This window comes from Sciurus vulgaris (assembly GCF_902686455.1).
Source record: "Sciurus vulgaris genome assembly, chromosome: 14".
Lineage (NCBI taxonomy): Eukaryota > Metazoa > Chordata > Mammalia > Rodentia > Sciuridae > Sciurus > Sciurus vulgaris.
Window position 1 is genome coordinate 24,775,821 of NC_136475.1, and position 14,197 is coordinate 24,790,017.

A 14,197-nucleotide genomic window follows, 5' to 3' on the forward strand; every position below is an offset into this window, starting at 1 on the left:
CTACACGTTTCCCTACCCTCCTCCCTTCCCCCATTTTCCTTCCTCCACTCTACTTATCTTTTCCCTTATTTATTTATTTTTTATTGGTACTTTCTATGTATACATAAAGGTGAAATTCCCTGTGATTTGTTTATATATGTATATGATGTGACTTTTTAAAATTAATTCCTCATTTCTCCCCTTTCCCATCCCTCTTCTCTCCCTCTTGATCCTCCATGTACTCCATTGATCTTCTCTATATTTTTATATTTGACTTCCCTTCCCTTATTTTTTAAATTTAATTTTATTTATTTATTTTTTGTATTTAGCCCCTTTCCTTATTTTGTTCTAACTTCCACATATAAGAGAAAACATTTAATCCTTAATTTTCTGAGTCTGTCTTATTTCCCTTAGCATGATGCTCTTCATTTCCATCCATTTACTGGCAAATGCCATAATGACATTCTTTATGGCTAACTAAAACTCCATTGTGTATATATACAACATTCTCTTAATCCATTAATCTATTGATGGTCATTTGGTCTGATTCTGTAATTTGGCTAATACAAATTGTGCTGCTATAAACACTGAAGTGAATGTATCACTGTAGTATGTTAATTTTAGATCTTTTGGATAAAAACCAAGGAGTGGGATAGTCATGGTGGTTCCATTCCTAGTTTTTTGTGAAATCTCCATACTGCTTTCCAGAATGGTTGAACTAATTTGCAGTCCCACCAGCAATGTATGAGTGAACCTTTCCCCACATTCTTTCCAGCATTTATTATAATTTGTATTCTTGATAATTATCATTTTAATTTGTATTTCCCTGATTGCTAGAGATGTTGAACATTTTTTCATATATTTGTTGGCCATTTGCGTTTCTTCTTTTGAGAAATGTCTGTTTAGTTCTTTTGACCATTTATTGATTGGGTTATTTGCTTTTCTTTTTTTAAGTGTCAAGTTTTTTGAGTTCTTTATATACTCTGAATATTAAGCCTTGGTCAGAAAAGCATCTGGTAAAGCTCTTTTTGTAGGTCTCTTCAAACTCTTAATCATTACTTTTGATGTGTATATCTTTTTAATTTGATGGCATCCCACTTTTTGATTCTTGTTTTTCTTTTTTTTTTTCCTTGAGCTTTAAGGGACTTGTTAAGGAAGTCAGTTCATGCACCAAAGTGATAGAGTGTTGATCCTATGTTTTCTTCTAGCAGTCGCAAAGTTTTGGTCCAATTTCTGAGTCTTTGATCCATTTTGACTTACGTTTAGGGTGAGAGATAATGATTTAGTTTCATTATTCTACATATTGATATCCACCATTTGTTTAAAAGGCTCTTTTTTGCAGCATAGATTTTTGGCACCTTTGTCAAGTATCAAATCAGATGGCTGTAAATATGTGGGTTTGTCTCTGTGTCTTCTATTCCATTCCATTGGTTTTCATGTCTATTTTGATGCCAATATCATGCTGTTTTTGTTACTATAACTCTCTAGTATAATTCAAGATCAGATATTGTGATGCCTCCGGCATGACTCTTCTTGCTGAGGACTGCATTGGCTATTAAGGATCTTATTCTTCCAAATGAATTTTAGGACTTTTTTTTTCTAGTTCTGTGAAGAACGTCATTAGAATTTTGATGGGGATTGCATTGAATCAATTTTTTTTAGTAGGATGGCCATTTCTATAATTCTGCCTATCCAAGAACATGGGATTTCTTTTCATCTTCTAAGTTTTCTTCAATTTCCTTCTTTGGTGTTCTATAATTATCATTATAGAGATCCTTCACCTGCTTGGTTAGATTAATTCCTAAGTATTATTTATTTATGTATTTATTTTTGAGGTTATTGTGAATGGGGTGGTTTCCCTGATTTCTTTCTCAGCAGAATCACTATTGATTTATGATAATTGATCTTATATCCTGCTACTTTGCTGAAGTCATTTATCAGCTTTAGAAGTCTTCTGGTAGAGTTTTTTGGGTCTTCTAGATAAATGATCAAGTCATCAGCAAACAGATAGTTTGAATTCTTCTTTTCCTGTTTGTATCCCTTTAATTTACTTTTCTTGCCTGGTTGCTCTGCCTAGAAAGTTTTAAGAGCTATATTGAATAGAAGAGGTAAGAGTGAACATCTTCCTTGTTCCTGATTTTAAAGGAAAGAGTTCAGTTTTTCTCTGTTCACTATGATGTTTACTTTGGGTTTGTCATGTATAGCCTTCATAATGTTGTGGTAAGTTTCTTTTATCCCTAGATTCTGTGTTTTTGACATGAATGAATGCTGTATTTTTATCAAAGGCCTTTTGTGTATCTATTGAGATGATCATAAGATTGTTGTCCTTAATTTTATTTAAGCAGTGAATTACATTTATTTATTTGCATATGTTGAACCAGCCTTACATCCCTGAGATGAAACCTATTTGATCATGGTGTATTATGTTCTTCATGTGTCTTCTTTGAATGTGGTTTGCTAATGTTTTATTGAGAATCTTTGCATCTGTGTTCATCAGGAATATTGGGCTGTAGTTTTCTTTCCTTGATGTGTCTGTGTCTAGTTTTGATATCAGGATTATACTAGATTCATAGAATGTGTTTGGGAGTGTTCCCTCCCTTTCAATTTCATGGATTAATTTGAGAAAGACTGATGTTAGTTCTTCTTTAAAGGTCTGGTAGAACTCAGCTGAGAATTCATCTGGTTCTGGACTTTTCTTTTTTGGAAGGCTTTTAATTGCTGTTTTAATTTCATTACTTGATATTGATCTGTTTAGGGTTTTCATATCATTTTCATTTGAGTATGTTACATATGTCTAGAAATTTGTCAATGTCTTCTAGACTGAAAAATATTTTTTTAATTCTAGTATTGGGAAAATGTTTGAATAGAGCTGAATTTACCCTGTCTTAACCTTGAATAAATAATTTAAAAAATTTCTATCTCATTCTTTATTTCAGAAAAAGTGTTAATATTTGTAGTCAGCATCCCTTGAGAGCTCCATTAATTACCGTCAATTACTCACCTCTGGATTCCTTTTCAGCTATCTTATTCTTAGATGAAATTTACTGGATAATAAAGCTCCTTTATTATGGGAATTCTGACTAATCTTTGGATCCCTAATATTTAGCATAATACCTACCACATTGTAGTACTTAATTAAGATATTTAATGCAGAATAAGTGCTGTAATAAGAACTGTAGATGACATTTCCTGGAGTTGGGGACATCATTTTTTTAAAAAGTGTGTTGTTTCCCCAGTTTCTAACATCCTTATAATCAACTGCCTTGGCTTAAAATAAAGTTGTTTGTTGTTAATGAAACCCATTAAGGGAAAGAATATAGTAATCTTTTAATTTATATTCTGCCTTTTCTGATAGAATTTATTGTTAGTTTAGATTTACTTTTTTCAAAATAGCAATTATGACTAATAATACAGCTTTCCCTCGAGTAAAGATCCGTATCTTAAAACTGACTTTCTGTATGGTTTAGATTTACTCCTCTATAATTCATGTTAATGAACGGAAGATTTTATACTGAGTACTTTTCTGGATAAGTATTATGTCTTTAAAAAGTTATTATGGAACATTTATGACATAAAAGTATAAAGAATAGTATGGTGTGCTACATTTACTTCTGAATGCCAACTTACTACACATTGGAAGACATGAAAAAAACATTTATTTTTAAGGAAATGTGCAACTTTAATACCAGAATTTAGTGCTGTCTTAGAAAAAAATATTAAATTTTGAATTTCATTTCAAGAATTTTTGTATTTACTGTATTTTACTTGAAGGAAATTTGTATTTTAGATTTGGCAATGTACTTGTAGATCCTTTGCTCTATGTAACATTAATTTAGTTTCAGTAAAATATCACCTTGAAATAGATTATTTATTTGTATAACTAAACCAACAAAGTGCAATATAGAGACATTTACAGAAATTCTAAAACTAATTGTTAATAGAAAATTTAAGAACTTACAAATAATGAAAATGAGATGGACAGATCATTAATACTTTATTCATTTTATCTGTGTTATTTCTTATGTGTTTTATATCATTTATTCTCTGTTCCCTAATCAGTTACAAATACTTTGACCACCTAAAGCATATTATATATGCAACTGTAAAAAAGGTTGGAAGGGAAGTATTAGTTAAAAAAAACTTTGTAAAATTATATAAATGAATATAGCAAATATTTCTATTATAATGATTCCTTCTGTATGTTGTTTGAAAGTATGTTTAAATGATAAATGCTTTTCTACTTTCCTTCAATTTGAATATCCAAATCCTCCACCAAATAAAAAATGTTTTTGACAGTGCTGTTGCATGCAATTAAGGCAATTACTAGTTGAAACTTTTAAATTGGATGAATTTCTATCTTCTTTTCCCCTGTAATATTTCTCCCTTAAATATTTTGGCTTTCCTGCAGTTCTTGGAAATAGTGCATGAGGAGATGATGTTAGCTCATGCGGAGATGATGTTAGCTTTTTTATGTCATTTAAATTTAATCTGCTGTCTAATATCAGCAGGGAGAAAATGCATTATAAAGGCAAACTGATGTGTTTTCTGTAAATGACTGTATTACCAGTGGTTAGTTATATCTTCAGGATGAATTCATAATTGTTAGCGTTTTAGTTAATTTTAATAAAATCTTACTCATTTTGACTCTTGAATAACTTAGGCAGTAGTTCTATAAGTGTATATAAATCACAAGATTTTTTTTGCCTAGTTATGTTGATCATCAAAACATAAGCCTTTAGGTGATTGTGCTTTTTCTGTTTCACAAAATTCTTGAGTCATGATTGTTTTTCTCCCTAGAAGTTCTGAGTATACTGTAAAATATCTGTAAAATCCTATAGTAGCTTTTCCTTGACTCATTTTGTTAAAAAAAAAAAAGACTTTCTAAATTAAACAAACAAACAAAAAAGCACTGAAAATAAAAGAGCCTCTTTTTGGGTATACATCAGTCTTTCTTTAATATTTAATGATAACTTCAAGAGAAAGCTATAGAAAATTGATTTACATTTTAGTTCCATTTCTACAGGGTTAATGCATCCTTTGCAGCACTTCTTAAGTTATAGCATAATCTATTTAAGTTTGCATTTACAATTCCTCAGATATGTTAAAAGGCATGCACCAACAATATGTCTCTCATATAGATAGCTTGTATATTTTATTCACAGTGGGCTTGGGTTTGCTAATATTTTGTCTGCCCTTGTCTGCTTTTAGGATCAGAGTTAAATTCTTCTCATTGAAGGAAATTGGGATCCACTCATTTCTTTTGGCTTCAGGAAGAATTTGAAAATTCAGTAAAATCTGTAAATCTATTTGGTTCTGGTTTTGGGAGAGGTTGGAAAGATTTTTATTCTAGTTTCAGTGATGCTGGTGATCAAACCCAGGACCTCACCCATGCTAGATAAGTGCTCTACCTCAGAGCTGCATCCACAGCTCTAATTTTTATGTTTTTAAAAATATTGTAGGTCCAATTCAATCTACTTTTCTTTTTATAATAAAACACTTTAAAATAAACCAGGCACATATACACATAAATGTACTTTTACTATTTTTAGTCAGTTTTAAGGTAATTGTGACCTTTAGCATTACTTTTTAATTTATTTATATAAAGTATTTGTAGTTTTAAGTTTTGTTTTATATGTATTTATGTTATTGTTTTTATTTCAGGATTTTTTTTGTATCTATGTGTTTGTCTTCTTCCTATTCAGTTTTTAATATTGTTGAATATTTGCCTCCTTTGTAACTTTTAAAAACTGCTTTTTGGACCTCATGTTTGCATGCCATTTTAGTTGGATTTTAAATAGTTTGACATAGATTTTTTTAGCTAACTCTCAGTGAGTATTACATACGTAGGATTAAGCTAAAGGATCAGATGTTGAACTTTCTCAGAGAGTCATTTTTCCTCTTAGTTCTGGGATTTCTAGTTTAAGAAAAAGAAAATGATGATTGTGGAACATTGGTTCATTTTCTTCATGGGATTTACTAACTGCCTAATAGTTAACTACCTATATTTTAAAAATAAAATGCTTTCAACTGAGGCATATATTCAAATTTAATATTTCTTTGTCTTTGGGTTTGTGATAACTTTGTAAAGAATATAATTTCCTTTCTTAAGTGTTTTGCCTTTTCTACTCCTACAACTTTATGCCTGTGTATTTAATATCCTACCCTTTTAAAGCTTAGGACTTTGTTAATATTTAATGTTATTTAGAGATTCATCTGAATTTTTATAGTAGTTGTGACTAAAAATATGGTTTTAGTCTATAAGAAGCAAACTTGCTTAAAGAATATTCAGGATTCAAACAAAAGCTATGTACATTCCTGCTGGAACTCATGTCTCTTTCATGAACTCAGAGTTCTTGACTGTGCCAGGCATGGCATACTCAAGAAAAGGGAGCTTCACTTAATAAGACAAGGAGTAAATGGAATAATTCCTAAGTCCAGCAGTGTGTACAAGCTCAGAAACTGCTGATGTGTCGTGTGCTTGTTATGCCCAAAATCTCTATCTCTCATGAGGCAGAGGACCACTTCAAGAGAAATTAGGGTGACTGTTAACATAGGGAAAGGTTCTTGAATATTATGTTTAAATTGTAACTTGATTTTTAAAAATCAACCACTCATTACTCTTTAGGAATACAGTGTTGCATAAATTACAGTGCATCTTATGCAGTCTTGTATATATTTTGTAAAATGACTCTTACCAATAAAATAATGACCTGCCAAATTGGTATTGCCTCTGTTTTAAATTTTTACCTGTATCTTTTATCTCCAAGTTTTATTTTACTGTTTCTTACAACACAGATTTAAAGAGTAGAAATGTTTCTAATAGCAGATGTACATAGAAGTGACTTATGACCAAATCCTCATAAAATTCGAGTTAGAACTTGGAAGATTATATTAATCTATCTTTAGTTATGTCTGGATTTTTGTTGTTCTTCAGCATATGTCCAGTCACAGGATGGTAATTACTCTGCTTTACTGGAGATTGTTTATGCCTCCAGAAAAAAAATCTCATTTAAACTGATGAAGTTACTCTATGTAAAGTTGCTTTGTCCAACACTAAAACTTATTTATTTTAAAAAATCCAATGATATTGATAATGAAAAGCTATCTGACCTGTGGAAATGGCCCATTTCAACTTGACTGTAGTTGAAATTTTTAAAGTGTCTTAACATAGTTTTTTTTTTTTTTTTTTTGAGGCAACTCTCATTTTTGTTAACATGAAACTAGTCAATGGCAAACATAATTTAAAATAGATTATGTAATAGTTTCAACTGAGATATATTTATTACTTGTGACTTGAATATGGATGATACTCTTTATAATTGCAGTTCATTCAAACAAAATAAGATTCCTTTTCAAGGGAACTAGAAAGAAAACTGTGTTGTTTGCTTGAGAGACTTGATCAGAATTTTCCTTCTCATTGTTCCTCATTTCTAAATTGTATTAAGATGCTTATGTTTCTTATCCCAATGTTCAATTTTCTCTGCAGAAGACTTTTTTAACTAGTTAATTCATAACTTTGCTTTTTTATTTGATTCCTGGAGTAGTTGGAGGCAGTTCTTACATATGTATAAATACTAATTATCGTACTTATGAAGGCAAGTTTATTAAATTTCTAAGTATAAGTTTACATGTAAATTGTTTTAATACCAAAATTCTAGGTCAGTTCATATTTAGTTGTATTTCTATTGTAGTTTCAAGTCCCAAAATCACTGTATTCCTTTTTTTTTTGATAGATACATACAAATCCATGTTTTTATCACTCTTCTGAGAAAAGCCAGCCCTTACCAATGAAGATAAATCTATGGCGCTGGTTGAATCCTGGAGATAGTTTTTCATTGTTAGTTGACAAACACATTTTTCATGTTTTTGCTACACATTCGGAAACAGAAATGGAATGTACGTTGAGGTAAGACTGTATGGTGAAATGAGAGTTAGTAATGATAGTTCTAATTTCTTGGCTATCACAAATACTTTAGTAGAAGCCATTCTAGGCTCTGAATTGGAGCTATAGTAGCTACATAATTTGTGGGTATATGTGGGTGCACGTGTGTGTGTTTCTAGAAAACATTTGACTTTGGAAACTCAGCAACTCATTATGCCTTAATAATGATTGATCCCATATGTGGTATCTTTTACCTTTGTATTCAGAATGTATTTTCCATTCAGTAGTAACCACGATAGTTAATTTGAAAATGACTACATTTTCCTCATTTTTTTAGCTTGCTAAATTTTATTAAGGTATTAACCCCTTAGACATAGTTATGTATCTGTTTTTATAAAAATAACAGAAAACACAAAATAGGAAAACTAAGGAAATGAGGTATTAGTATAAACATACTGATAATCTGACATAAAGTTAAAATTCAAACCCTAGTTTTTTGAGTCAGTCAGTGGAATATTATTTGGCTTTAGTTTATTTTTCATAGAATACATAAACTAGACCTGTAGAAGTGGACAAAATTATGGAGTATATTCTTTAATTGCAATATTAACTTGAAATCAATAACAATGAGATATCTATAAAAATCTTCACATATTTTAAAATTTACACACTTCTAAATAACTCTTGGTCAAAAATAGGTCACAAAGGAAGTCAGAAAATATTTTGAACAGTGATACTGAAAATAGCATAAAACCTGTGAGATGCATCTACCTTAGTTCTTAGACAAGAAAGCTATAAAATGTATACTACTTTAAGAAGATAAAGGAGCAAATTAATCCCAAAGTAAAAAGAAAAAAAAGGAACTATACAAGACTGAAAGTCAATGCAATAGAAAAGAGACAAAAAGAAGGTCAGCATAACTATAGTGGGTTATTCGAAAAGATTAATAAACTTGGTAAAATCATAGTAGGGCTTACTAAGAAAACAAGTGAGAAAACACAGATTATCAGGAATAGAAGAGGGAATATCTTTGTTGATACTGCAGACCCTAAAAGAAAAAAGAAGAAATATGCAAAACTATGCCAATAAACTTGGCCATTTATATGAATTGATACATTATTTGAAAAATAAAACTTACCAAAATGGATACAGGAAGGAAAAAATAGTGGATGATTCCTATCCCATTAAAAAAATGGAATTGTTATTTTAAGAATTTCCCACAGGGAACATCAGTAGCAAATTCTGTCGAACTTACAAGGAAAAAACAATGCCAATATTACACCTTTTTTTTTGTTTGTTTCAGAAGTACAAGATTATATATTTCCTAACTTGCTTTATGGAGCTTCCCTAATTCTCATACCAAAGTCAGACAAAACTTTACAAGAAAATAAAGGAAAAACTAAAGACCAACATTTCTCACAACAAAGTATTTATGAATCAAATCTAGTAATATGTAAAAAGAAAGATATACCATGACCTAAATACAAAATACCTAAATACAAAAGCTAAAACTTTATAAGGTCCTAGGAGAAACATAGGTATAAATTTTTGCAACCTTGCATCAGGCAATGGTTTCTTAGATATAACACCAAAGGTACAAGCAAATAAAGAAAAAATAGATAAATTGAACTTTATCACATTTAGAAACTTATGTTTCTAAGGACAGTCCAGAAAGTAAAAGGGCACCAACAGTATGTGAGGAAATAATTGTAAATCATGTCTCACAATTGATTTATACTCAGAATAGCCAGAAAAAAATTTTATAACTCAACAGAAGACAACCCAATTTAAAAATGCACATCTGATTTGAATAGTTATTAAGAATAAGAATGTGAAAAGATGTTCAATATCATGAGTTATAGGGTAATTCAAAGTAAAACCACAGTGAGATACCACTTCATATCTACTAGGAAGGCCTTACTCCAAAGATATTAACGAATGTTAAGAATGTGGAAAAACTAGGAAGTCATATATTACGATGGGATTGCAAAATGGTACATCTTCCATGGAACATATTGTGATAGTTCCTCAGCATTTTAAACATAGAAAAACCCCTTCTAGGTTTATAACCAAAAGAATTGAAAATATGTCTATATAAAGACTTATACATGGGGCTGGGGATATAGCTCAGTTGGTAGAGTGCTTGCCTTGCAAGCACAAGGCCCTGGGTTCAAATCCCTAGCACCGCGCAAAAAAAAAAAAAAAAAAAAAGACTTATACATGGATATTCACAGTAACATTATGCATAGTAGCCAAAAAGTGAGTAAAACCACAACTTTATCAGCTGTTGAATTGATATCAAATGCAGAATATTCATAGATAATTATTCCTGCCACTCAATATGATTCCCACCATTGAAATTCACGTCTGTCTAGGTGCAGTGGCTCAAGCCTGTAATTCCAGCTACTTGGGAGGCTGAGACAGGAGGATCACAAGTTCATAGCCAGCCTTAGCAACTTAGTGAGGCCCTGGTTCAAAAAAAAAAAAAAAAAAAGAAAAGAAAAGAAAAGAAAAGAAAAGAAAAAGGGTAAAGGGTAGGGTTGTGAGTGATGTGGCTCCATGGTTAAGTACTGCTGGGTTCAATCATCTCTGGTATAAAAAAAAAAAAAAAACTGCCTTTAAAGATTATTCTTTGTATAAGAAATACTAAAACAAAATAAGCCATTAATTAGATACTTCTCAGCTAGACACATTTCTAAAATCTTCCACCTTCATTTTTTGAAGTTCACATTTTTGATGCATAGTTTACCTGCAGAATTGACTCATTTTGGCAAATATATATAGTTGTGTTAAGGGCCATTGCAGTAAGATAACACTTCATTCCCCAAAAAGGATCATTATGCTTCTTGTAGTTCCTTCACTCTACCTCCAGTCCTTTGTCAACTGCTGAAGTGATCTCTGTCCATGTAGCTTTATTTTATGATATCCTTTAAATTGAAGTATACAATATGCTTTTTAAATAATGATTCAACAACTGTGGATGATCCTAATGCACTTTGCAGAGAATATGAAATAAGTAGTTCAGCAATTATGTTCCCCATGTGACCATGGATACTCCTGTGTAAGGACATTAAGTTTTTAGTTGTACTATAAATTTAAGGAGATTTCATAAGTGGTGATACTGGCCACAACTCTGGTATCAGCTGTGTACCCTTGAACTCAGGATTTTATTAATTATTTTTCCAAGAGCCTGACTAGCTTAGCTGATGGTCTTGCAGTTTACATTATCACTTTAGATACAGGGTAGTGATCTTAACTTTTATCTGGGAAAATATTACATAAAATAAATAGCTCTTAAGCTTTGAGCGAGATGGTTGCCACACATCTCATAAATCGCTATGATTTCTAGGCCTATGATTTGGAAAGATGAGTTTATTTCATGGCAATATGGGTGGCAGAAGAAAAAGAATATATTCTACATATTTTATTCTACCATTTTATAATCTACCATTTTATTTTTGCTGAGTTTGAGAAAAGGAACACAACAATGACATGGTCTCTGGCAGAAGCGTTTTAAATGATTAAAAAATAAATTTCTATTTTATTTTATAGAAACAGCCAAATGCTTGATGAAGATAATATATTAAATGAAGCACCAAAATCTCCTGTGGTTTATGTACCTGATAAGACAACTGGCACCTCACAACTAGAAAGAAGCACAGAACTAGCCAAGACCCAGGCTACTACCACTAATAGTGTGGTGAGAAATTTCAAATAGCATCCACTCATAACATGTTCTTCAAGTTATTTTGAGGACACAAAAGACAACTAAAATTAGTCTTATTGTAACAGTCTTGCTAGCATCGATTTGTTTTGCTGTTATGTTAAGCTTTAGAGACTATCACACTGGGATAACACTTCAACTAATAGACATAATGAATTTCTCGAAGAAATTTAACTCAATTCATAGTTGTATATGGATATTTTGGGTTTTTTTGCAAAGTAAATAATTTTACAAACGCTTAATGATGCACGATTGTCTTTAGGAGTTAATGAATAGGTGCCTTTTTAGTCTTTCCTAGGTGAATGTAGAGACTTCAGTAAGCAACAATCAAACCCTGCCCAGAGGAAAAGAGTCCTTCCAGCTTGGATGTTAGCAGAGAATTTAAGTGATCAAAACCTTTCAGCAGTTGTCATCGGTGGAGGTAGTTTTTTGTTTCTGCTAATGCTGACTTGAAGGAAAATATCAAACAGATTTAGAAAGTATTCTGAACAAAGAGAGTGGTGATTGTGTAGGTATAGCTTAGCCTAAGAATTTTTTAGGTGTACATAGAGTCTAATTTAAAACACAAGGTGTTATTTTATGCCATTCATCAAATACTGTCCTAATGATAGTATTTATTCTGTTTATCCTAATGATTATTTTTTATTTAACAAGTGCTGTTATGTGTCACGTTTAGGATATTAATATAGATTTTCAAATCAACTTGTTGGTTTTACATCTAAGATAAAATTTTAGTACAATGAAAGCATTTAAAATTAGTTTCATTAATTTTTTTTTCATACCAGGGATTGAACCCAGGGATGCTTAACCACTGATCCACATCTCCAGCCTGGTTTGTTTTTTTTTTGGGGGGGGGGGGGGGTACCAGGAATTGAACTCAGGGGCACTTGACCACTGAACCACATCCCCAGTCCTATTTTGTATTTTATTGAAAGACAGGATCTCACTGAGTTGCTTAGCACCTCACTTTTGCTGAGGCTGGCTTTGAACTCACAGTCCTCCTGCCTCAGCCTCCTCCTGCCTCAGCCTCCTGAGTCACTGGGATGGTATTAATTGAATTTTTAAAAAGCCAAATGCACAATGTTTGTGCTGAGAGATTTAAAAATGATGTGACCTCTCTCCTAGCATAGCACACTATCACTACACTGTCACTTGTGATAAATATCACAATAATTTATGATTTCTGCTGGGTATTCCCATTGCTTCAAGAGTTTTTAAATGTTTACTAATTGTCTTATTTAGGCAAAATTTTATTTATTGGGAAGTACCCGAATTTACTTGATTAAAAGGGAATTTGTAAAGTTAGCCTGGTTATCCAAATCCAAGTGAAGGATGGGTATCAGGTCTCACAGCCTACTCCTGTTCCCTACTCTTCTCTTCCTTTCTCTGGACACATGATCTTACTGTGTTTACTTCCCTCCACAGCAGAGGCTGGTGATTTCTGTTTACCTATGTTTGTGCACATGGCTCTGGCTTGCCTAACATCTGGTATTGGCTTACCTCTTCTCTCCTTAAGCCTTCACTACCAAATAGTTAATAGGTAGTTGTGTTTCTTAGTTCTATCTTTGAGTATCTGGCCCACTGTAAGTCAGGTACAGGTTTTCTTAGAGGGCATCATCAGGAAGGAAATGATGGGCATCTCTAATATACATATACAAATGCAAAAGTCAGTCAAAAACCTGTGTAAATAGTTTCAAATTTTTTTCAATCTGCTCTATAACATTATTCATTTAAATGTATTTTAATTGACAATATAATAATCTGTATATTTATGGGGTACAATGTGATGTTTTGATTGATATATACATTGCAGAGACTCATTCAATCTAATTAACATTCCCATTACCTCACCAATTTATCTTTGCAGGGAGAATGTTAAAAATCTATTCTCTCAATAGTTTTGAAAGATATGTACTATATTACCTGTGGTTACAAGGCAATGCAATAGATCACCAACATCTACTCCATCAGCCTAACAGAAACTTTGTACCCTTTGAGTAACATCTACTCTTTTCCCATCCCTCTCCCTCCTCAAGTCCCTCCTCTACCTTTCTACTTTTTTATGAGATCAGCTTTTTAGATTCCTCATATAAGTGATATCCTACAAAATATTCTATTTTGGTGCCTGGTTATTTCATTTAGTATAATGTCCTCTAGTTCTATGCATGTTGTAACAAATGACAGAATTTACTTCCTTCAGAAGACTATGTAGTATTCCACTGGGTATCTCTACCATATTTTCTTTATCCATTCATCTGCTGGTGACACTTAGGTTGCTTCCATATCTTGGCCATTGCAAATAATGCGGCAATTATAATGGGTGTAATAGCTTTCCTTTACCATAACAAATACCTGAGATAACCAACTTATGGAGAAAAAAGACTAATTTTGGCTCACAGTTTAGGAGGTTTGAGTCCAGGATTGATCGGTCCTATTGCTTTGGATCTCTCACAAGGCGGTGCATCATGCCCAGAGTGTCTGGCACAAAACCATTCACTACATGACTGGGAAGCAAAAAGAGAAAGAAGGCAGCTCTGAAAGAGTCTCAAAGGGCCCTCCCCAATAACTTGGAGACTTCCTACTGTGTTCCATCTCTCAAAGTTTCTACAGCT

At 32.1% G+C, this 14,197-nt stretch overlaps 1 protein-coding gene across 2 annotated transcripts in view; it reads left to right on the forward strand.

The window, feature by feature from the left end:
• The window catches only part of APLF (aprataxin and PNKP like factor), a 140,088-nt gene that overhangs the window by 26,771 nt on the left and 99,120 nt on the right, over positions 1–14,197 (forward strand). For both annotated transcript variants that reach the window (XM_079110854.1, XM_079110853.1), the window contains exons 3-5: positions 7,713–7,885; positions 11,414–11,561; positions 11,874–12,006. In XM_079110854.1, coding sequence (XP_078966980.1) covers positions 7,713–7,885; positions 11,414–11,561; positions 11,874–12,006 — 454 coding nt within the window. The remainder of the gene's footprint in view (positions 1–7,712; positions 7,886–11,413; positions 11,562–11,873; positions 12,007–14,197) is intronic.